This window comes from Leopardus geoffroyi, chromosome B1 (assembly GCF_018350155.1).
Source record: "Leopardus geoffroyi isolate Oge1 chromosome B1, O.geoffroyi_Oge1_pat1.0, whole genome shotgun sequence".
Lineage (NCBI taxonomy): Eukaryota > Metazoa > Chordata > Mammalia > Carnivora > Felidae > Leopardus > Leopardus geoffroyi.
In genome coordinates this window covers 149,815,015-149,840,835 of record NC_059327.1, presented here as the reverse complement: position 1 = coordinate 149,840,835, position 25,821 = coordinate 149,815,015, and the positions used below count along the sequence as shown (strand labels likewise).

The window sequence follows — 25,821 nt, the reverse complement described above, 5'->3', positions numbered from 1 at the left end:
TCACCAGGAGATCCCTGAATAGACCAATCCCCATCCTGATCCAGCAACACTGTGAAGGACCTAAGTGCCCTAACACCACAAAGTGGGGTTCGGGGTGGGCAGATAGATCCAGAAATGATGGAATTTAAATTTCTAACATTTGGCTTCATGGGAGCTCAAGATTACGTCACATTTTTTAAAAAGTCAAAATTTCACATGTACCTATATCCTTAACAAAATGTTTTCTGCAGGAAGTCTTGTCTCTGCTATCTAAAGCCCAGCACATTGGATTCAGTCTACTCTGTTCTGTGTGCATGATAAACAGAACTGAATGTTAGCCATTACTCACAGAGACTCAAAGTTCTTCAAGCTATTTTTTTTCTTTCTGACTTTTGCCAAACCAAATGCAAGTTTCTCTTCTGTTAGTTCATTATAATGTATCTGCTCTAGTGCTCTGGAACAGTTTGGTGGGGCAGGGGGGGGGGGTGGGGATACCAAGGGAATACTTATTAGTAACTTAATTATCTGTCAGCCTTAGAGTCTCGTATCATAGCTTACATAAGTTCTTGTAAATATGACAACTTCAAAGTTAATATATATGAGGCTAACAATAGCCTTAGAATTATGATGAGCTTTGTTTAGTCTCATACCCCAAACATTTATCACCTAGTTCCTTATGCCTGTGTTGCAAATGATATGGTGCCTTTATGCCAGAGGCAGGTATCATCAGGGTCTGACATTTTTGTTATTCTATTTCCTCTATGGCCCTAGGCCAGTCCTATCCTGCATGCTGTAGGAAGGCTTATTGTAGTGTCAGAAAAAGAGCCAGGTCTCCTTTCACAGGAGCCCAAATTATGTTTGTGTTCCACATATCATGATTTCTGTGTTCATACCACTCTTACATTCTGGATACAGATTGAAGAAAATATTGCAACAGAAAGAGCCAGGCACTATAGATTACTGTATCAGTAGCAGAATGTAGGTTTTTATCTCATACATGCTTAATTAATTCAAACAATTCCACCAAGAACTTTAAAAAAATTATATTTGGGTTATAGTATAATTCATGTTTCATAATTATTTCTATACTAACCAAAGGAAGATAATATTTGGTGTCGATTGTGTGGGGATTTGTTTATTATTAAGTAAAGGAGAGATTTAAAAATGAAAAGTGGTTTCATTTTATGGTGAAATAAACTTTTCTCTGTAGTTGAGAATATTGCTAAAATGATAAACTGTAACAAGGGAAGGAAAATGATATTTCTTGCCTCTAAGATGAGGTAATGAAGTATCTGATTTCAAGAAGCTGTCATTTAATATCAGCTTCTGATGCAAAATGTTGTCAGCTTGCCTTTTTATTGTGTCTGCATTGTTAGAAACAAACTGAAATTTAAGCAATACATCTGTTTTCAAACCATCATTACTTGACCTGAAAAAGAAAAACACCATAATGAGTGAAGTCATAGCCATAGTTGTGATTATTTTATACCTTAGTATTTAAATATTAGTTACATCTTCAAGAAAATCAACATAAATATTTTATGTATTTTGTTCTCATGGATTTTTCCTCCTTCCTGTGTCATATAGGTGTTAATACCTGAATTATTCCCTCCTTGTGTAACTTGATCATATTCAGAGAAAGCTGAGTATCTGAGAGTTCTACATTTTTTTTCTGGAAAAATACATCAAAAAACACTTGTTAAATCCATCAACTTTGTGTATGTTTTCTTGATTTTTAAAAATTCACAATATCTATTTATTGTTAAAAAATAAAGCAAGCAAAACTGAGAAGAATATTTAAGGATTGTAAGAATCTTTAACTAAAATTCAAGTCTTTAAGAGGACAACCAGTAGAATATATTGTATCAATACCCAAACTAAGAAATTCTCTCCCTATAGGTACTCTATACAGAAAGAATAACAATTAAATGTAATAATATTTAAAAATTTGTGCTCTTGTTAAGTCTGAGATTTTTAGATCCTGTCTACAAATGGAACAATTGAAAAATAACTAAATAATACAAATTGTCTTTTCATTATAAAAATTAATTAGTTGTGATTACCTGAGAGTGACAACATGAGACTTGATGTAATAATGATTTAAACTGGATCTTCGAAATATCTGATCTATCTGAAAAAAGAAAAAAAAACAACAGTAAAGAACTTTTAAAATATGAATTCACACATTTCAATATATCACAAAAATGCCTGTGTAAAATCTGCAGTTATAGCATTTACTTCTAAGTTTGCAACTATCCTCAGAAAGTTCATTTGGGCACAATCCTGGTGTCATAAAGGTCATCCTTATAAGTGGATGCTGATTTTTGAACAATTTGTCACATGATCCAGGATGGCTGATATAAAGAGTTGAATTAAGCTAGATATTTCAGTAGCCAATATAAAATATACATAGGGATGGAGGTGCTGAGACTGAATTGCTTTGAAAATTTGATGTGTATAGTCATTATCATTAAAGCTCAGCTATTATCATTGATTGAAGAATCAGTTTTGTAGGCTTTAGTGAAATTTTTAGGCCATGTTTTGATCCTGTGGCAAATGGAGGAGAGGTGCAGGATGTGTATTTATCAGGTACTTCCTAAAAAAATATATTCATCAAGAAAAAATGCATGAAATAATTACTTAGAAAAGACAAGACTACATATGCCATTCGTGTGTCATTTTAGACTTTTCTCTGTGGGATAATTTCTCTGTACTATAAATTCCTAGAATAAATTATTTCTTACTAAAACCACAGCTTATTAAAGAATCTATGCTTTTACAAACCTGTTTATTATCATTAACTCGTCAAGTTGGCTTCTTGAAAAAAAGACTGACCATATGCCAAACCTTAAGTGAACTTGAGTCTCAATAATCAGTTTCCCAAATCAAAGGTGAAGAGCTGCAAATATTGAAACTGGGTCTGTGTTGAACAAATGCTTTTCATGCAGTTAATTTGATTTATCAGTTCTTTTCTGGAGAAGTGCTATGCCATATCATATTGGATGGATTAGTGCGCATGTTTATTGAGAAATCAATAGTTAGCAAAAAAATGAATGACCATGTGTTTTCCTTCTAACTGATTATAAAGGGAAAATTGGTTTTTAAGGAAATATTTTTATAGCGTACATACATTTATAGCATACATACATTTGGTTTTTAAGGAAATATTTTTATAGCATACATACATTATTTGAGAAAACACATATTCATTGTAAAAAGTTATAAAAAACAAGCAATACAGCAAAAAGCATTAAAATAATTTCTAAGTCACCATATAGAGAACCTGCTATTCATATTTTTGGTTATGTACTTCCAGATTTTCTACATACATTAGTATGTCTTTATATATGATACTTACATATCTTATATGTAATCATAAATTTTCTGCTTGCCTCCTTCCATTCTCTTTCCAATTTCATTATTTTTTCTTGTTTCTTTTGAAATCACTGCTTCGTGAACCATGTATTACCCATGGCAATTGAGCATATAAACAATTTGGATTATTGAACTCCACAAAAAGTTTCTAAAACTCATTTTAGGCACTGGTTTTAATAATTTCTTTTAGGAAAATATTTCCTAGAACTATAACTCATAGTCTAAATCAGGGGTCAACAAATTACAGCCTGTAGGAAAAATCTAGACAACCATCTAAGAATGGTCTTCCCATTTTTTGAATAGTTGAAAAAAATCAGAAGAAGAATATTTTGTGACATCTAACAATTTAACAAAATTCCACTTTACGTGTCCATAAAGAAGTATTACTGGACCATAGCCATACTTATTTGTTGTATTATCTTATGGCTGCTTTTGCACTCCAGTGACAGATTTGAATAGTTGCCAAGAGACCACATAACCTGCAAAACTGAAAATATTTACTATCTGGTAACTTACAGAAAAAAATTGCCAACTTCTGGTCTAAATTACTGTACTTCCCTTAATTATGTTGTCTCCATTCATACTCTAGAGGAGAGGGCCAGTTCTAGTGCGTTATTTACTAGTCATCTCCTTGAAGTGTATTTTTATAGTCCTACCACATGACAGGCACTGTTATAGGCACCAGAAATATAAGAATTAGTAGACTTAGCCCCTCACAAATTCAGAAGGACAAAGCCATACAAAATAATAATGTTGTAACAAGGTGGTAAGCGCTTTAGCAGAGGTGTATAAAAAGTTCTGTGAGAGCACAGGAAACAGATGCTAACATTTATTTGGACATAACTTTTCATACTTTTTATTCACAACATAAACCAGTCTTCAGAATAACTGAGGGAGGTAGGTGAAATTATACCTGTTTTGTTGTTAAAACTTTGACGGGTCAAGGAGCTTTATCAAAGCTGATAGGCGGTCAAAAATTAAAATTTGGATATGAATATGGATGTCCTGACTTCAATGCTTAGACACTAATTTAATATTTTGCTTCCTATAACAAAATATACCCTGCCCTGATTATTTTTTCTTAATCAAAATTTCCTTATGATGTGTTTTTGGAAAGACATGTCAATCCCACTCAGTTGTAACCTTCAACTCATTTCATCAGTTTTTACTTTTGGTTGAGGAAATGAAGAAAGAAATATGTCTAAAGCTGGCAAAATGATCTATCATCTTTGGTCAATGCTAGGCACAATAGAAGCTGTGTACACAACTGAAGTCTTCAGTGGAAGAACTGGTCTGTATGTTTCTGTGGTGTATTTTTCAGGAATAAATGTTTAGTATAACTTGCCTGGTGGGAAATGTATGAGGGTCATAAATACATTAGGTGGTTAAAAATTAATACATGGTAATGTTTGTATCTGACTGATTGAGTTATGTTTCCAGATAACTCTAATAATTTCATTTTTTTATGTTTGAGCTATTTCATTTTTCTGTTGGGCTTCTATTATTTAGTCTTTGATGCAATTATTCTTTGTCCAGGGTATTTTTCCAATTTTCCTGTGAAAATGTCGGTTAGAGTTGCCAGAGTTAGCAAACAAAAATGTGGTTACATTTCAATTTAAGGTATAGGCATGTTTAAAATATTGAATGAAATATATTTTCAGGAGGATATGAAATTAAAATTTAACTGAGCATTCTGTATTTTATCTGGCAATCCCAGTATAGGTTCAATCATCTCTTACTTTATTTTAACCTTCTTCACAATAGTATTATTGGTAGAAATGATGCCAGACTTACCTCATTATTGACTTTTTGTTTCAGGTCTGTTCTAATTTTTGAGTGTTCAACTGAAAATTCAGGATTATATTCAATACTGGGGATCTGGAAGGAGGTTTGGTAATAGTAATATTTCTGATCTGGAAGGGAGAACAAAAATGGACGTTTTTGCTTTAGTTCATTTGAGTTGTATAAATATCAGAAGTAGAGGGGATAACATAGAAAAAAATCCTATAATTGATAAACTATTGGGAATTAAACATTCAATAGCTGTGGCCAAAACCTCTCTCTAACCTTTTCCTTTCTTTCTCTTTTTTTTTTTTTTTGAAGTAAAATTGGCATATAATATTATATTAGTTTCAGGTGTACAAGATGATAATTTGATATTTGTATAAACTCCAAAGTGATCACCACAATGTCTTGTTATTGTCTGTCACCATAAAATTGACCCCCTTCACCCTTTTGGCCCATCCCCAACCTCCGCTCTGATAACTTCTTCCTCTCTAGTAACCACTAATCTGTATTATGTATTTATGAGTTTTGTTTTGTGTATTTGGCTTGCTTTTATAGACTGCCCATAAAAGTGAAATCATATAGTATTTATCTTTCTTTGTTTGACTTATTTCACTTAGTATAATGCCCTCAAGGTCCATCCATATTGTCTCAAATAGCAAGAATTCCTTCTTTTTTATGGCTGAGTAGTAATCCATAGTGTGTGTGTGTGTGTGTGTGTGTGTGTGTGTGTGTGTGTGTGTGTATCTGTATCTATATAATCACATCTTCTTTATTCATCCATAAATAGACACTAAAGTTTTTGTGGATTTTGGCTACTGTAAATAATTCAGCAGTGGACTTGGGGGTGCATATATCTTTTTGAATTAATGTTTTTGTTTTCTTCAGATAAATTCCCAGAAGCAGATTAGCTGATTCATATGGTAAATCTATTCTTAATTTTTTGAGGAACTTTCATACTGTCTTCCATAGTGGCTATACCGATTTACACTCTATCAGTGTATGTGATTTCCCTTTTTCCACATCTTTGCCAATACTTGTTATTTTATGTCTTTTTATTTTTTTAATTTATTTTATTAATTTTTGAGAGAGGGTGCAAACAGGGAGAGGCAGAAGGAGAGGGAGAGAGAATCTTAAGCAGGTTCAATGCCCAGCACGGAGCTGGACGCAGGGCTCATCTCACCACCGTGAGATCATGACCTGAGCCAGAAGCAAGAGTCAGATGCTTAACTGACTGAGCCCCCTGGTTACCCCTATTTTTTGTCATTTTTATAATAGTCATGCTAGAGGTGTGAGGTGATAACATGGTTTTGATTGCATTTCCCTGATGATTAGTGATGTTGAGTACCTTTTCATGTGCCTGTTAGCTATGTGTATGTCTTCTTTGGAAAAATGTCTATTCAGGTCTTCTGCCCATTCTTAAATTGGATTGTTTGGCTTTCTGTTTTTGAGTTATTTGAGTTCTTTGTATATTTTGGATATTACCCCTTATTGTACATATGAGTTGCAAATATTTCTAACCTATTTTTAAGATCACACATTCTCAGAGTTATGTGGTTGTCAATTGTTTCATAATAAAATTATTACCTGTTAGTAATAATTCATACATTTAAGCTGTTAATTAGATAATGACAGAATATAATATATCCTCATAAGTTAACCTTGAAGTCAGAATTGCTACTAAAATAAATTTTACCTTCAGTACATTAAATATTATTAAGCCATATAATAATATGTATTGCATTGTTCAAGAGATAATATTATATGAACCAGTTCAAATTTTAAATGCTAGAAATAATTTTTATACATAAAGGATAATCATTTCCCAAATGTAGATAAGTTTATGCAAATTAATACTGCTTCATACGAAGTATGCATAGATTTATGAAAATTATTGTTGCAATTAAAATTGTACTCTATAATATTAGAAAATATTAGGCTTTGAAATAAATTGAGTGGCTCTTGAAATTTTCAAAATAATACAATGAGGTATATTCTTACCAAATGCCAAAAAATACACAAGGAGACCGATGATTATTGATAGAACCAACACAACAGCTGTGACAATAAGGGCAGTCATCCATGGTTTCAGTGAACTTGTCCTTCTACCCAGTGTTGCTGGCCTTTTGAGAGAGAGTTTTATATTAAAGTCAAATAGAACTTAAGTACTAAAATCTTAGTTTTTTTTTCTCTAGAATTCATGGTTAGCTCATATTACATTTAGTACATTAAATATATTGTTCTAGAAAAAATAGAAAAAATACTAAAATACTGTTAATGAAAAATATAACTGATTGACATTTGACTTTATATTTTGATTTAAAATTTTTTTTTTCAACGTTTTATTTATTTTTGGTACAGAGAGAGACAGAGCATGAACGGGGGAGGGGCAGAGAGAGAGGGAGACACAGAATCGGAAACAGGCTCCAGGCTCTGAGCCATCAGCCCAGAGCCCGACGCGGGGCTCGAACTCACAGACCGCGAGATCGTGACCTGGCTGAAGTCGGACGCTTAACCGACTGCGCCACCCAGGCGCCCCTATTTTGATTTTAGAAAGTCAGAATTTTACTGCAATTGACTACTGTTTCATATACTTCCTGGTCCATTATGCTAGATTTTCTGAAATATGTTTTTCTTTGTTAAATGAACTAAAAACATATTTCGCTCATGTGGTTTACATCCAAAAAGCCTCAAATAATGAGAGCATCTGGGTCACTCTTCTCATTCTAGCATAAACCCAACAGAGGCTCAAAGTGATTACTAAAGGCTCAAAGTTGGATACAATCAATGATACGGTAATAGCAATGTAATGGGACAGATGGTAGCTATACTTGTGGTGAACATAGCAAAATGCATAAACTTGTCAAATTACTAAGTCATATACCTGAAACTAATATAGCACTGTGTGTCAATAATACTCAAATAAATAATAATAATAATAATAATAATAATAATAAAACCTTAAAGTTGGGTGTTGGGGACACTGGAATTAGGACTTTGGCTTTTGGGGCTTTTTTCAGACCTCTGTACTTAATCCCATAATCCTGATTTATATGACAAGTAACCTGTAATGCATATGAAGAATATCTAGAATAGGACAGGTTGAAGAAAAACAATAGAGCTATAAGGAAGAAATAATAGGTAGATCAAAAAGAGATCATCAATATAATGAACAAATAAATAATTACAGCTCAGGACTTTGGACCCGGGAACTTCGTGGTGTGAGAACCACTGGTTTGATGAATATCTATTTCATAGGGCTATAAGATTTCAGACCTGTGATTTTTAATAGATGATATTGGATAAAACAGGCCATATTTACTTGAGTAAATAATCAATTTAAACAAAAATATTAAGACAATAATAGTACCAGTAGTATGCAAATATGGCAAAAAGCATGAAGGTGGTATGCAAATGACTGATATTTCGGAAAAACAGTGTGGAGGCAGGGGGATGTGACAAAGTTCTGTCCCTATCCCAGAGTCAGGGCCCAAAATCTAAAGGCTAAATCTGGATAATTACAGAATTGAGACAGTCTAGAATAAAACTGGCATGGCTTGTCCAGGAGCATCTGATTCATGGGAGAACTAGGCAGGAATATGTCTCTGAAAGTTAAAGGTACCAGTTCTTGTTCTGTTAAAATTACACATGTAAAAGCAGAAGAAAGAATTACCTTCCCTGGATCGGTGGATGGTTGTGGTAAAGTGGAAAGTAGATCAGCACTAAATAATTGAAGATATCACCTTGGGGTACCTTTTGGCATCAACAATCTGGAAAAAGTGGGGATATTTCTGTATCCTTGTATCTTCACAAAGAAGTTAGAGGCAGTTTCCTCACCCAAGAACCATCAACTTGAGCTCTAATAAGTATCTCAGGTAGCACTGGTTCTGAGTTTTGTTGTGTTTCTGGAAGGAGCTAAAGTTACTCTGGCTTGCCACTCTTTCTTTGGTTGGTAGCAAGACAAGAGTATTAAAATCTACAAACATCTGAGGTATCTTTAGAAGAGCTGGGCAAGGAAAGAGCTGATGAAAATATTCACTGCCTTTATTAATAGAAGACCATGGGCAATCATGAACTCTTTCAGTTAACATTTACCAAGTTTCTTCGTGTGCCACTTTCTGCTTGGGATTCAAAAGTGAATAAGACATAGTCTCATCTTCAAGAATGTGTAACCTAGCAACACATTAAGTAACTACTAAAATACAAGAGATAAATACCATAATGGAATTATGTCCAATAAGCAATGAGAGATGAGTGTATACAAATGGTTTTGCCTTAGAGAACTTATCCTTTGAACAGGGTCTTGGAGGCTGAGGAGGAACTGGTGAGAATGATGTCTACCACAGGCAGAGGGAACAACATAAACAAAGACAAAGATTTCTCAAGGATATACATGAGAAAGTAGAATTTATGAATGCGAATATAGATATACCTAATTAATGCATGTATTAATGCATGTATTTATTAGTTAACTCAGTGAATATTTATTGAGCATTGCTATGTACAAAACAGGGGAATATAATGAAGAATATTCAATAGATCTTCCTCTCAAGGAACTTATAGTCTTATAGAGAAGGATGGCATTGTACCAAATTGCTCCTAGAGCTGTAGAGTATTTCTAAGACAATTTGAGAGAAGGACTAATGATTTCTCTTTGGAGGAAACAGTGGTTGAAAAATAACAATTTTTATTTATTTATTTATTTTAACCATGATAATTTTTTAAAGCTTGAAAATGCTGGACCCATCTTTCCTCTCCTCTGAGTCAGATATGGAAAACCATTCATAAGGAGGCAATTTAGTTTCAAAACAAAATTCTCTTTGAACTGTTTTACTTCTAACACCAGAAACATCACTAAGAATGAATTATAGTCTTACATACGGGTCATATTGAAAAATTGTGTGGGTACATTTTCTTTGTTTTTTTATTTAGAATTTTTTTTAACATTTATTCATTTTTGAGAGACAGAGACAGAGCATGAGTGGAGTGGGGGGGGGTGGTGCAGAGAGAAGGAGACACAGAATCCAAAGCAGGCTCCAAGCTGTCAGCACAGAGCCCGACACAGGGCTCGAACCCACAAACTGTGAGATCATGATCTGAGTGGAAGTCAGACGCTTAACTGACTGAGCCACTCAGGCACTCTGAGTACATTTTGTTAATTATGTAGACATGCCCTAAAATGTATTCTTAAATGTTTTTTTAAAAAATACGGGGCGCCTGGGTGGCACAGTCGGTTAAGCGTCCGACTTCAGCCAGGTCACGATCTCGCGGTCCGTGAGTTCGAGCCCCGCGTCAGGCTCTGGGCTGATGGCTCAGAGCCTGGAGCCTGTTTCCGATTCTGTGTCTCCCTCTCTCTCTGCCCCTCCCCCATTCATGCTCTGTCTCTCTCTGTCCCAAAAATAAATAAACGTTGAAAAAAAAATTAAAAAAAAAATAAATAAAATAAAATAATTTTTCTTCCTGATTTTTTTCAGTACTCATCTAATTTTAACTTAAAAATTGATGAAATATCACTGGCTGTTCTAGATTGGTGGAGTTTGTACCTCATAGGTACTTGGCAAATATTCGTCTACTAAACAAAATTATGTGTCATAAAAAAGCAGGCAGCCCTAAACTATTTGTGACAAAAAAAAACCCAAAAAACAAGAAAACACTTTTCAGCAGAAGGTCTTGCAAGAGATTAATTTCTTCAAATATGGTAGGAGGAGAAATGATCTTAAGCATTTATGTGGGATAGAGATACAATTATAAATTTTGCACTTAAAAATCTCTAAAGGACAATTCTTTCCTTCTCTTGCTTTCCTGGCTTCTCCTTCCCCCTAATCCTTCCAATTCAAAGAATTGAATTTTGGTCAGACTATCCCAGCCAGATGACTAAACAGATTCAGTGTAGTGTAGGAAAATCCAGCCTTAGAGAAACCTTTGACACTCAAACAAACACAAACACTTAAAGTGACTTCACGTTTGAAGTGTTTATGCCAAAGCAAAGATGAGCAGTGACAAAAGTTACTCATTCAACAGGTCAATCACAAAAAGTCAAAGCATTTTTGATCCCTCCCCTCCCTTTGGTTACATTCTGAGTGGCTCATTATCCAGACTGTCTCATGGGGAGGTATTTCTTAACCAAAGCTCAGCAGAAGGGAATGAACTCTCCTTGCTCTTATCAGTGTCAGCCATTTTCTTTCAATGTAACAATTTTTTACCAAGGTACATATTCAGGTCCTTCCCTTTAGATAGCTCTCCTACCATCTACTGTTCTCCTGGAGCTTTTAAACATTTTATATAACCATAATATTGTCCCTCAGTGATTCAAAGATGAGAGATAAAGGGTTTTCTTTCTGCCACAGCCATGGCCACATGACTTGAAGGGTTCATGGTCTCTGAAAGAGGTTATTCATTGTAGTTAAGGATGTGGGCTCTGCAGCCGGCCTACCTGATTTCTTATCCTGGCTCCTCCTCTGTGGGACCTTGGGCAGACCTTCAACCTCTTTGTGCCTCAGGTTCCCTTTACCAAATGTGGGTAATGATACCTATCTTGTGAGATTATCGCAAGGATTAAGTGAGTTAATATACCTAAAGCACTTAGGATAGTAACTAAAACCTAGTGAAGACTTAGGAGTTTTGATTATTTTATTATTTTTATTATCAAAAGCAGCAGACAAAGGATATCAAGATATATCCTTGTACATAGATGAGATGGAGTGAACTGGTAGAAAATATGTGCTGGATGGTAGATGTGCCCCTCATGAAGGAAAGAGGTGAGAATTGGTGCCCAGGACCTTGGAATCTGAGTGACAACACTGGCCAGAAACTATGCAGAGACTGGGAAGCCCCTTAGGAGCCTAGAAAAGCCCTGATGATCTCTAGGGAGAGTTCCAGCAGATAAGAGTCTAAGCTTGAGATAAGGGGGGCTACCAGAGCCTTCAAGAGTAATCCCTAGTTTCAGAAGTGGGCATTATCAGATGAACACATTTTGGAGAATCCATAAGGGGAAGAATTACAATAATGGATATGAGAAAATTTCAGACAAGATAATTGAATCATCTGGCTGGGGTTTTAACCCATTGCCTAGGGAAGACAGAACAGTTCTGGAAGAAAGTTGTTGTTGTGTAAGTATCAGGAGGTGATGGTGTTATTATCATAGTAACAGTGGCTTAGCAGTGATGATGATGATTTTAATTGTACCACCAGATATGATGAGACTTGCATAAAATCTGTGATGTGAGTAGAAATACTACAAGTTGTGAAAAAGATTAAATGAAAAGATTTGAGCTTTCTTTTATCTTTCGTGTTCTGACAAGCTGTGTGTCTTGTTTCTATAACTCCACATTATGCAAATAAGGTAGACATAATGTCTCATAAGTGAAAAGTTGACTAATGTCATAATTAACTGGTATTTTAGCTGATAAGAGTTCAGAAGGGGATAATTAAGTTCTGTTCATGAATGCAAATTTGCATGAAGTTCTATAAGAAGCTGTTTCTTGAAGGAAATTTTAATTTTTTTAAGTTTATTTGAATTGAGAGAGTGTGTGTGTAAAAGTGAGTGTGTGTGTGTACATGTGTGCGTACACGTGTGAGTCGGGTAGGGGCAGAGAGGCAAGGAGAGACACTTCCAAGCAGGCTCCACACTGACAGAGTGCAGAGCCCAACGTGGAAGTCAAACTCACAAACCAGGAGACCATGACCTGAGCTGAAATCAAGAGTAAGATACTTATCAGGCTGAGACACCCAGGTGTCCCCCTTGAAAGAAAATTTAGAGTATTGAGGCAATTAAAACCTGATGAGGACCAAAAAGTTGCATAGGCCATTGGCTTATTGGGTTATTGAAGAGAAGGTGATTGGCCAGAGAAGTACCACACTACTTTGGCCAACACTGGTTCAGTTTTGTTGGTACATTTTCTTGCTCTTATTAATATTTTCAAGTAAGCATCATTTATCCTTAATCATCTCTCTTCCTACTGCTGTTTAATGACAAATTTTGACCTCCACAAGAAGGCAGGGATTGTTTTGAACATTGAAGCATGCACAGATGTATTAGCTACAAATATTTTCTAATGAACAAGTTCTACTGTCACTGTATCTAACCACAGGGAAATATTTATCTCTAAAAATTAAATTTGAAATGTGAAAAGAAAATGAGGTAAAGCCTTTCTTGAGTCAGAAAGAACTATTGAAAGAAAGGTTTGTTACTGCTAGAGAAGTCATATGAGTGCCAAAAGGGGAGAGTCATGATAGGTAGGTAACTTTGACAGCTTTAGTGAATAACTGTCAGGAGTTTTTACATTTAATCAAAACACACTTTGAGCTGCCAGAGCCTTTTGATGTCTTCCTTCCTTCCTTTATTTCTTTAGCAACTTTATTGAGATATAATTCACATACCATACAGTTTACTCATGTAAAGTGTAGAATTCAATGGTTTTCATTATATTCACAAAATTAACTATCACCACAATCAATTTTCAAACCTTGTATTACCCCAAACAGAGACTCTGTACCCATTAGCAGTCCCTCTCTATTTTTTCCTAACTCCCTGACTTTAGGCAATGACTAATCTACTTTCTGTCTCTATTGTTTTGTTTATCCCGGACATTTCATATAAACAGAATCAATCATATAACAAATGTATTTTGTATTTGTCTTCTTTTGCTTAACATAATATTTTCAAAAGCTATCAATGTGATGGTATGTATCATTTCCATACTGTTTTCCATAGTGGGAGGTAAGACTTCATTTGTTTTCTTTTGCCAAATAATATTCTATTTTATGGGTATGCTATATTTTATTTGTATATTCATCAGGTGATGGGCATTTGGATTGTCCCTACTTTTTGGCTATTATGAATCATGCTTCTCTGAGCATTCATGTTCACATTTTTGTCTGGAAATGTGTTTTCATCTCTTTTGCATGCATAGCTAAGAGTGGAGTTTCTCGGTCTTATGATAACTCTATGCTTAACATTTACAGGAACTGCTAAACTTCCCCAAAGTGCCCACACCATTTTACATTCCTATCAAGAGTGTAAAAATGTTATAATTTCTTCACACCTTCACTAATCTTTTCTTTTTTCTCTTTGCTTCTCCATAGTGGTTTTTCTTTCCGTTTTCTTCCTTCTACTCATTTCTTTTGCTTTGTTCTTATTGTATCACCACCCTCTTTTTAGCTAAGTCTGTACATTTCTTATTACACTCTTCCTTTACTTCCCTTTACTTTTTTAAATAACATTTTTAAAAGACAAATATATGTGTTAACAAGATTATTCAGTTTTCTAGATTACCCACTCTCTGAACCTTGAAATCATAGGAAACCTCTGCACAACTGCTTCACATAATCAGTTTACTTCTGAATTTTCCTTCCCATTTGTCCCCTTCTTTGCATGTCCTTAACATCATCATACTTCAGGCATTCAATGTGTCTCACCTGGACAAACACAGTAGCTATTAATAGATCTCTTCATGCCCAGATAATTTCCCCTCAAATACATTCTACTGTGTTGCTGCCAGAATTATCTTCCAATTATACACTTCTAATAATGTGATTCTGTCACTCAAAAACCCTTGAGTATTTCTCATTGTGTGTGCTATAAGCTCTTTGGGTTAGTATTCATTCATTCGTTCAATCATTCATTGAGGATATATTTATAGAGATCCCACTATGTGCTAAAACTGATTCTGCTGCTGGAAAAACTGTGGCAAAGACCAATAAGTTATCTCCTTTTATGGAGCTTACAGGCTAGTGGAAAGAGGCTGAAAATAAGCCAAAGAATAAGTTTCATCTCATGAAAACAAAGCATATTAGTGAATAGAGAGTGGATGCCTAACTGAGTAGTAAGGAGTTGTCCCTGCAGAGATGCCATTTCAGCTGAGAGGTGAATTGTGAAGAAACAGCTTCTAGAAACTTTACTTCTGAGTAAAGAACAACTAGGTGGCAGCAAGTTCCTAAAGCTAGAAAAAGAGTGTGAGCTTGTTGAGTTCTTGAAAGAAATCAGGCCAGGGTGCTGGATCATGATCGGTCCCAGAAAGAGTAGAAGAGGTTCAGCCAGAGGGACAAACAAGTATCAAGTCATGGGGCCCCTGAAGGCAATGCCAAACACTGATAATTCAAAGTGTCATAGGAACCCACTGGACAACTTTAAATATAGGAAGAACATGATATAATTTAGATTTTTAAGAGTCTTTCATTTGGTGTGTCTAGCTTAATTCTGGGTTTTTAGTGGATAGTACTTCTCTTCACATGTGTTTTTCTGTTTCTTACATTCACCCATTCCTGTTTTGCTCACAACACTTCCTCTGCCTAAAATATCCTCTCTTCCCCTGTATTTCTAACTTCCTCTTTTCACAGCTGCTGGTATTTCCATTTCTGGAAACCTTTCGATGTGCTACTCCAATGCCTTCTCCCTCCTCTAAGGGCCAGTTCCTTTCACTGCGATCCTACTCCAGTTAGCAGCCACCTTGAAGTTTCCTCTACTGCGTTGTTGCTATTTTGTTGGGTTGGTTGTGTTCTATTTCATGTTCTGGTTATTTGTGTCACTTTGTCCTTCACCCTACCTCAGCTGTCCAGCAAGATTATGTTCTATATCTTGTTATTACCAATAACTTCAATTTCTCCACAATCTAAATTTTAATCAACCAGCTCTGCAACTACCACCACTCTTTTTTTTCCAGCTCATTATCTTAGTACCCTGACTTCACCCCCACTGGTACTTACAATACATGGATCCTACTGTCTTTTCACTGTCTCCCATCCCCCTCATGGTGACATTGCTCTCTTACTTGGCATAAATCCCATGGTCTCTAATTATACTCATTCCTGGCGTGCATCTTTCATCCTGTAATCTTCTCTCTGTCATAATCATCTAACAAAACTCCAACCCTGTTTAAATACAACTTTATACCTACTCTGTGTTTATACAAATATGGCTGGGGAAAAAAATACCCAATTTTGCTGATGAGTCTCATTGTAAATGCAGGAGCACTAACCTCAAGTTGGCCTCAGTGCTTCCTTGCCATAATACTCATTTAGTTATTCTTTCTTTCTCCCAGTGTGAGAAATAGATAATTATTCATACCTTGTCTTTTCAAATCTTCAATACCTCCTCCTTCATCCTCACCCTCAGCTAGTGGCCTTAAAACAATTTCACTGAGGAAATAGAAATAATCAGAAGAAAGCATCCACCAACACGTCTGCCACCCCTATTGTGCTTTTTTATCTCTTATTTCTGTGCCCATCTGTGTTCTCTGCCTTTCTTCTTGTTATAACAATACTGTTTAACACAGTGTTTGGCCCAAAGTGGGCAATAAATTCTGGTTTATTCATTGAACTGTTCTGTTCAAAACATCGTTCTGTTTTCTGCAGAGACAATGAAATTTAACTGAAGGGCATATGGGATAAGGAGTGAAAACATTGGGTTCTAGTCTTATCCCCCTACAATCGGAGAGAATCACTTTGAAAAGATGAAGTCAAGAATTAAGACAATTATCTAGATAATTTCTCCTAATTGCCCAGAGAGTTTTCTCAATATCTCACTCAGCTGTATAATCTGGTCTGTATGTGATCTGTCACATATTTGAAAGTTCTCTGGGTTGCTGTGGCCTCATGAGGAAGAAAGAAGCTGACAGTAGCGTATTTATCGGATTGTATCTTAATGCATGTATTGTGCACTATTATGGGTCAGGCTTTTAATAAGATGTTTGAAGACAATACCGTGTTACAATATTTTACACATTTTTACATGATATTCCATCTCTTCTAGATAATTCTGCATGTATCACACAGTCTTCAACAGAAAACAAGCAATATTTCTCACATTACTTTTTTTTTTTTTTAAGAGATTGCTTTGGTCACAGCAGCCTTACCAGCTTTCTGAAGAGAGGTTGCATGTATGGGGTGGAAAGAGCCCAGGTCGTTTTCAGACAAAATGTCTTTGCTCTCACTAGTCACATGACCTTGCCTCACTTATTACAGCCTGAGTTTATTAATCTGGAAAATGCAGATGACCCCTACAGAGATATAAGAATGAAGAGCTAGTAAATTCTCACTTGATATTAGTTCTTGCTATCAGACTTGGATGAGGAAGACTGGTTGACCCTGCTGAACAAAATGGGATGGCTTAAAAAGTATAAAAAAAAAAAAAAAAAAAAAAGAAAAGAAAAGAAAAAAGAAAGAATGAAAGAAGAGAAAAATATAAACACTCTGTTCTGACCAAGGCAGTCCAGCCACTGCGTAGAAGTCACACTCATTTGAGAGATTCCTGTCTATGTGATAACTGAGTGTACAGACAGTTCTCTTGTCCCCAGTTTCCTATGACTCATCCTCACATTTCAGTGGCAAAATACCTGCCACAGGGTGACTGTATTACTTCAGTTAAATATAAATGGCATTTGTATATATATGATAAGCTATCTTAATTGTTGGGAGTTCTTTCTGTCTGTGTTTGATAAATTTGCACAGTGTAATCAGAGCCTCATGGGGGGTGGTTCTAGAGAGTCTTAGGGCCCCTGAGAAGATAAGGAGTGGTCCTTTAGTCAAGGATGCCCCACCTTATTTCAAACAGGTTTGGGAGAGCGGAGGGTGAGGTAGAGGGTGGAAGGTGAAGCACAGGTCACCCTAACAATAATAATAATGATAATAGCTTTAATTTATATAGCACTTTATAGTTTTTAAAGAGCTTTATCATACCCCGTAACACTTGATCTGCACCCCCATCCCATAACTTTGTAAAGTTCACATGGTATGATTTGCCTATTTTTCAATTGAGGCTATAAAGATTTACCCAAGAACATAAAAGTACTAACTATTAGAGCCCACCTAAGTTCCTCGTCTTCTACCTATGAACATTTTTCTCTGTGGAACACAGGTTCTAATCCAAAATTATGACAGCAATGACCAGTGGGATATGTGAGAAAAATAGAAACCTTGGAAAAGGAAGGGAAATTTTGTCGAGCAGAACTTTATGAAAAAAAAGCAATTTCATTTTCAGCCCAAATCCAAGGATCTGGAAGAACACCAAGACTCAGAAAAATAGTACATGGCAGCACTTAAGAGCTTCTAGTATTTTGCGGAGTAACCAGGGCAACCAAAGTCTTACAGTGGAGCTGTTCAGCAGACCATGTGGGAGAGGCATGCCTTAGTCACATGTCTCACGACAGTGAGGTCACCGACTATCTGGGCTATGACCTTCAGGGAACCCAAAAAAGCAGTTGAGGACAGAAAATGATTTTTCCTGTTGGAGGGAACTAAAATCCTTTGTGGAAGAGACTTAATTCGCTTATAAGTGGGACATTTATAAGCCATTCTATGGAGTCTATTCTCAGAAACCTAAGTAAGAATCTAAGTCAAAGAAGTATAACAGCCCCCTAGAAAATCACCTAGTCATTTGTTACACATGTGTGTCTGGCATAAGGGTCATGATCAAATAAATCCTAACACACTAAACTGTCTTCTAATTGGCACCTTCACTGGGTCCATTAGCAATGATAACCTTTCACATTTGTAATCTTTTGTAGTTTTCATGGTGTTTATCTGAAATATTGGTACAGCAATAAAAACAGGTCTTGTGTATGGTCCAAGGACACATTGCTATTAACTAGAGGAATTTTCATTTAGGTGTTCTGACTCCAAACCCAGTGTTTCTTCCCTGCTATTTGCTCTAAGCTGCTATTTATTTTGTAAGGGGAACATTTCAGTAATCTGGATTTTAATTTATTAGTTCTTCATAAAATAGAGATTATTTAGAGGGCACAAGAATATTTTTCCAGAGAGTTGAATTGCAAAAATTATAGAAGATTCCATTTGATAAACTTGAAAGGACTGGAAAATTCAGGTAGTTACAATCAAAGCAATATTTAGCCATAGTAATTATAAAAAAGCATCAACCATGAAACTTAAAAATCAAAATTTCCCCTGCTGTGTTTATGATTTTATTTTTATGTATGCTGAAGTATATAAGTACCCTCTATAATAAACCCATAATGAGCATGTGTTTTAAAAAGTAGGGCTTCTAATTTGCATTTTCTTGAGGATTTCAATGTGGTCAAAGCTAAAACTTAACACCTATTACATTAACTAAATAAGGAGGCTTTCTGTATTGTGAATCTAACGACCCCAGTCTACAATTGCCACTTCCCTATGTACATAAAATGTACTCATCTTCAAGAACTCACTCAAGTGCTGTGTTTGAAGTGTTCATATTCTGTCCTGCTTAAAATTCATTGTTCTTTTTTTTAATGATTTTCAAATTTTAGTTGCGATCATCACAATTTTTTTTTGCCATAAGCACTAATATCTCAAGGTAATTTCCTTACATTTTTAAATGAATTCATTTTTAATATAGCCAATCCCTAAGCAATTAATATCCACCAAATGCTGAGTATGACATAGTAGCTTTATCTTCTCTATTATACATTAAAATAAATCCTACCTAAAGTCATTTCATTTGTCACCAGCAGTATGGGTACTGGTCTTTCAGGTAATTTTGCTGAAGTGCATTGATTATACTTGTACTTAACATTTATTCAATTTTAAATTGTATTATATTCATTACTACTTATTGTTCTTCCAATCATCCCCTTACCAGAAATCAGGTTTCCTTTATTCCCCTACCATGTACCCAGTTACAAGTCTTGTCCTTGGTAGGAATTGAGTACATTCATTGTTATTGTTGAAATAAACTAACATTGAGCTCATCTTATTATTACTTAGATCTTTTGTTTGCATAAGAAATTTTCTCAGTATCCACTTACTATGACCCCTGCATATGAGTCTGAAATTCTATGTGGTTTATTTACCAGAACTGAGGATTAAGTTGGCATTTTAACTCAGTAATATGCCAATATCTAGGAAATTTGGAAGGAGTTTTTTCTTAGATGGCTAATGAACTGGGAAACAGAAAAACTTTGCCGTGAATCTGTGAAATAAGATTAATTGCGGATGGACTGGGCAATAGTACTTTCAGACTACAAACTTCCCTTCCATAAGTCTATAAAATAAAATAATTATTGCACACTACTTATTCCTACAGGGACATTTAAAATATTGTACTACGCCAACACTGTAAAAAATAATAAATAAAAACCCCCCAAAATAAAAAAACCCCACTTTGTGTTTTACTTAAATGCCACACCAGGAGGAGAACTCTTCTTTTAAAAACTGCCTTGTTTGTATAAATTGTGTCTTTTTCACTGTTTTAAGTTATTTGATACCAAGCATTGATAAAAAGTTGATACCTTTGCTTGCAAAGTTCTTGGAGCTAACAGATTAGATAAATCAGTATCACATGATCTTAGTTTATTTTCATGTTTTGCTTTTGCATTTTTGCATGAGATATTCACTTCCTAAAAATGGCATGTAGACATCATCACAGGAAACACTAAATAATTTGACTACTTTTTTTTAAAGGAGAGGAAAGTGAATAATAATAGATCAAATCTTCTATTTATCAATTTTTCATAAATAAAAGGAAAGTCAAATGGTAAATTTTAATTTTTATGTTCCAAATATGAAAAGGAATAGGTAGGTTGGCTTACAAACATGAATTTAAAACATTCAATATGCATTAGCAGTTTTACTTTACCATTTAAAAATGGTTATTAAGTTTATACTTATACCAGGTACTTCTGGTAACTGAGATTATGGCAGTGAACAATCCAGGTACTGTGTCAAATTCATTATTGTACTTTTAGCACATGGAATATGGTAGGTGGTCAATAATTTTCTTAATTGAAATAATAGGAAGAAAGGAAGACTCAGAGAGGAATCTTAACGAAGACTGACTAACATTTAAGATATGGGCAAAGAATGAAGTCTGAAAACCACAGAGGATAATAAAGAGGAAAGTAAAGTGTGATATGATGATGAAAGAGGATATTCAAGGAAGGATTGATCCACAATGGCATACACTATTGAGAAATCAAATATGATAAAAATGTAGAAACCCATTGGGTTAAGCAGTAGTGAATCACTGGTGACTATGACAGGAAAAGGAACAGAGTAGTGGCATTATAAACAAAATGTCAGTGGATTTGAGGATAAATTGGGAGTGAGGAGACAGAAAGGCAGATCTAAACGTTTTCCCCCCATGAATTTGACTATGGATGGGGAGATAGTAAGTCATCAAGGCATATGGGTTGATGGAGGATTTTTTTCCCCTTGTGAATGGGACAGTTTTGAGTATGCTTACAATGGTGTTAACAAGCCAGCAGAGACCCTGAGGTTGGGTGGATATTTGAAGGATCCTGGATTCTAAACTCTTGGGTTCCTACATATAAAATTCCTATTTGTGGAGGTCGAAAGTGTTCATGTATTGACCTTTTAATATGGCTTAACCTAGAATGAAGAATTTGGACACACTGTAGGCATCCAGTTAGAGTATGAATGGATGTAGGTAGGTTTGTTGGTTCAATGTCAGGAAGTTGAAGGAATTCTTTTCTAATTGATAAATCACATTCTCTGTTTGAAGTAGTAGACACATGAGAGGACAGGTGGTGAGAATTAGAAATTTGGAGAGGCTGGAGGAGGTGGAAATAGCAGTGGAAAATGGGAGTACAGACTAAGGGAATGTAGTAGGAATGCTGGAGAGAGGTGAATCCTAGATGAATTGGCACCTCTTGTACATTTGTGAATTTTCTGGTCTGGGCAGGGGTGAGCCACTGTTCAGACAATTATATTCTCTCTAGAATTTATCCAGGTGTGAATGATGAAAGAAAAAAAGGACAATAGAATTTAGTGGAGTTTGCCATCATTAAAAAATTTATTGAAATGATGAATACAAGGATCACAAGCAAAACAAATGTGTGTGTGTGTGCGCACGCACGTGTGTGTGTTGGGGATGGCAACTAATAGGTATGAAGAATTCACAGATTAGAAGAGCCAATGAATAAAAAAAAACCCTTATGCACTAGAAATAACTAAGACTTTAAGAAGGAAGGTTAGAATGGAAATAGTTGTCCAAAGTTATGATTCAGAAAGGTAATTCCAAGTCATGACCAAGTCTAGGGTGTGGACATGGGAGTAGTATTTGAAGACAATATTCTAGAGATGAGAAGATCGAGGAAATAAATGACTAGGATGTTACAGATGAAGCACAAAGGTAGTGATGTTACCTAGAGTAAATGTAGGACTTGAAGTAGAGGAAGAGATGGGGAAGCAAGTGCCGGGATGCCTGGGTGGCTCAGTCAGTTAAGTGCCTGACTCTTGATTTCAGCTCTGGTCATAATCTCATGGTTTGTGGGTTCAAGCCCAGCGTCAGGCTCCATGCTGACAGCACAGAGCCTGCTTGGGATTCTCTCTCCCCTCTCTCTGCACCTCCCCTGCTTGTGCTGTCTCTTTCTCTCTCTCAAAATAAATACACTTTACAAAAAGAAAAAAAAAAGGGGAAGCAAGTGACAGTCTTCAGTAAAGAGGGGGCATACTCATGGGTCCATAAAGACCATGATGAGAAAAGAAAGAGGGCAGAGAGCAAACTGTGTGAGCCTCAGAGGAAAAAGGCAGTTTTCAAGGGTGTTTACAAGGGTGTGGAGAACTATGGTCTGAGGTGGCAGTAAAGAGTGAGGAGGACCAAGACTAAATCTTCAGTAATAAACCCTTAGTTGAGATGGTTGTAAAAAATAACGTGTCTTGAGGAAAGAATTATCAGTTTTATAGGGATATAGAGAATACACAGAGAAAAAAGAAGGTTAGGATGTAGAGCAGTTTGTTAATGAAGGGATGGCATTCCAAAAATTGTGAAAATGCACAAGATAACTTATCCTAAGGAAATAATTTCAAATTGTGCAAAAATTATCCAGAAGGATGTTCATTATTACAGTGTTGTTTATGATATGTGTATCCATTTTACCATGATTGAAAAATTAAAAAACAAAAACAAATAGAGGTTTAAATTAGAGATAATGTATCATGACATCATACTGTAAAAATACTTAGCTGTAGAAAAACAGATGTTTGTATCTCATTAAGTGTTATTTTTTAAAAGTGTTGATAAAAAAGAAAATACAAATGTTATATCGATGTATAATGTGAGTGTGTTCTGGTAAACCTAATTTAAACTTGGAATTTTGCTACTTCAGATATACTAATTACTCTTACTCAGTTTAGGGGCCATCTGTCTTCTCTCTCTCTCTCTCTCTCTCTTTTTTTTTTTTTTTTTTTTTTTTTTGTATCTTGTTCTAGCCCTACATTGACAGTCCTGAATTCCTAGAGCCCAAAAGATGAGGGAAATTACAGAAGATAAGGGAAATATGTTGTTTAAATGACAAGCTTGGTTTCCAAATTAAAAATCACCTGAGGGGAGCCTGGGTGGCTCAGTTGGTTAAGCATCAGACTTCAGCTCAGGTCATGATCTCGCAGTTTGTAAATTTGAGCCCTGCATTGGGCTCTGTGCTGACAGCTCAGAGCCTGGAGCCTGCTTCGGATTCTGTGTCTCCCTCTCTCTCTGCTCCTCCCCTGCTTACACTCTGTCTGTCTGTCTATCTGTCTCTCTCTCTGAAAAATATTTAAAAAACAACAACAAACCTTGACAGAGTATTTTTATGCCTATTGCTATAAAACCCAAACTTGATTTTTACAATCAATGTGGGAAAGAACTTAAAATCCATTGGTGGGTGTTACTACATGAAAAGAGACTCTAGGTGGTTGCCAGAGGCAGTAAGGGAGGGCAGGAGAAATGAATGAAGGTGGTCAAAAGTGGTCAAACTTCCAGTTATAAAATAAATAAGTCATGGAGATGTAATGTATAGCAAGGAGACTATATTGCCTATTTGGAAGGTGCTAAGAGAGTAGATCTTAAAAGTTCTTATCACAAGAAAAAAAATTGTAACTGTATGGTGATGGATGTTTACTAGACTTATTGTGATCATTTCACAATATAGACAAATATCAAATCATTATGTTATACACCTGAAACTAATGTAATATTGTATGTTAATTATGTCTTAATTTAAAAAAAGAAAAGAGACTCTTATATGTCTGTGTGAGGCAAAGAGAAATGTAAAATTATTCAGAAACTCATTGTAGGAATGTGATAATCCAAGGAATCTATTTCATAGTTACTCAGTTTTAGGAAAGAAAATAAGGACTAAAAATTATAAATCTATTTACACCTGTTTATACCACTATATCTAAATACAGAGTGGCTTACTAGAAAAGTAAACAAAATTTTCTGTGTGAAAGAGTCTTTGAAAGTGATATGAAATCCAGCTAAGTCAAATGGAGAAGTTCCAAATAACCAAACCTGATAAGTTGTTAGTCCCATATAAATTTGAAGAACAATCAAACAGCTCAATTCACATATTACATGCCAAGAATTCTACTAGGTGCTAACATGTACAACAAAGAATAGGTATATTTTCTTCACATTACCCACAGGTGACAAAAACTAATAAACATTTACCTGTATATTTCAAATGGAGAAAATCTTCTGAGATTTAACTACACTGAGGCATGGATTTCCAAAGGGAAGAACAGAGATAGTTTTTCAATACCTCCCCCACCCATCCAAACACCCGTACCCCTTACTACTTCTGGGAGCCACAAAACTAAGAAAAACCAAAACCAATATGGCAAAAATCTATAAAGTAGATATAATCATTTATCTGAATACGGATAGGGGCAGTAGAATTTGTAAGGATTTTAGACAAAGGGGAAAACTTTGAAAATCTTAAGAATATAAAATAATAGGAATGGAGAGGTCTAAATGGTTTCCTGGTCAATTGATCAGAGGTAGGTCTTCTGCTTTTCCTAGATTTTTACTTCAGCTTGTTGCTCCTGTCTCTATCCCTTTATGTCACTTTCATTTCTTTATGGTAGGTTTCTTTAACCAGCCCTAGTACACAATTGACATTTACATAACCCTTAAAAGAAGCAATTAAAACTGTGTGTTTATTCATCCCTATGCCTCTGATGTCCCAAATGGTGACTAGTACATAGTAATTCTTGAATAAATTGAGGACTATTAATTGAATAGCAAATTGAAGAGCAAAAAATAATAATAATTAATTAATTAATTGGATTATCTTTATCATATGGAGTCACCACTTTTCCCCCTACAGAATGGAGAAAATTTTAAGTAAAAATAAAAATAATATTAATAATGATCACCATCCCACTTCTATTACATTCCATTTAAAAAGTGAATCCCTATGTGTGCCAGTTCTAGAAATAAGATCAATTAAGTGTAAAAAGTTGTTTTTGTTCATTTCATGTTGTCTTTTAACAACTAAAGTTATTAATGTGTAGCTCTATGGGGAGCAGGCAGAAAGATGAACATTTTGAATGACTATTGAGAATTAAATCTGTTAGGAGACTGTGATCCAGAAATCCACGTGTGCTTAATTGAGTTTTATACACAATATTCAATTATTACCAACAAAGGAAATAGTGCAACTCTAGAAAAACAGTATTAGGAAAGATATTTGTAATTCCCTCATTATTTTTAGTAATTTGTACTAATTGACTCATATTTGCAAATAAATAATTAATGTTAAAAATATAGAAAAATGCCGAATGGATTAGACAGGGGAGTGGGAACTAAAAAACGTCTAAGATTTATTTTCTATAGACTTCCTTTCAAATCTATTAAATACAAAACTTTTAGGATTATTTTTTGCTCTTATTTTATATTCTTGTGTATACATTATTCTTATATTGTTCATTAACTTTTTATTTTAAAAAGCAAAAAGAAAGTCTCAAAGG

At 35.1% G+C, this 25,821-nt stretch overlaps 1 protein-coding gene across 1 annotated transcript in view; it reads right to left on the bottom strand.

Annotated features, from left to right (window-relative positions):
• Positions 1–9,287, bottom strand: part of LOC123596454 (transmembrane protease serine 11G-like) — a 31,265-nt gene extending 21,978 nt beyond the window's left edge. Inside the window, exons 1-5 of the mRNA XM_045474945.1 lie at positions 9,235–9,287; positions 7,141–7,262; positions 5,149–5,267; positions 2,043–2,110; positions 1,248–1,408 (exon numbers count right to left, since the gene is read on the bottom strand). Of these exons, the coding sequence (XP_045330901.1) occupies positions 1,248–1,408; positions 2,043–2,110; positions 5,149–5,267; positions 7,141–7,262; positions 9,235–9,287 (523 nt within the window). The remainder of the gene's footprint in view (positions 1–1,247; positions 1,409–2,042; positions 2,111–5,148; positions 5,268–7,140; positions 7,263–9,234) is intronic.
• Between the last annotated feature and the right edge of the window lie 16,534 nt (positions 9,288–25,821).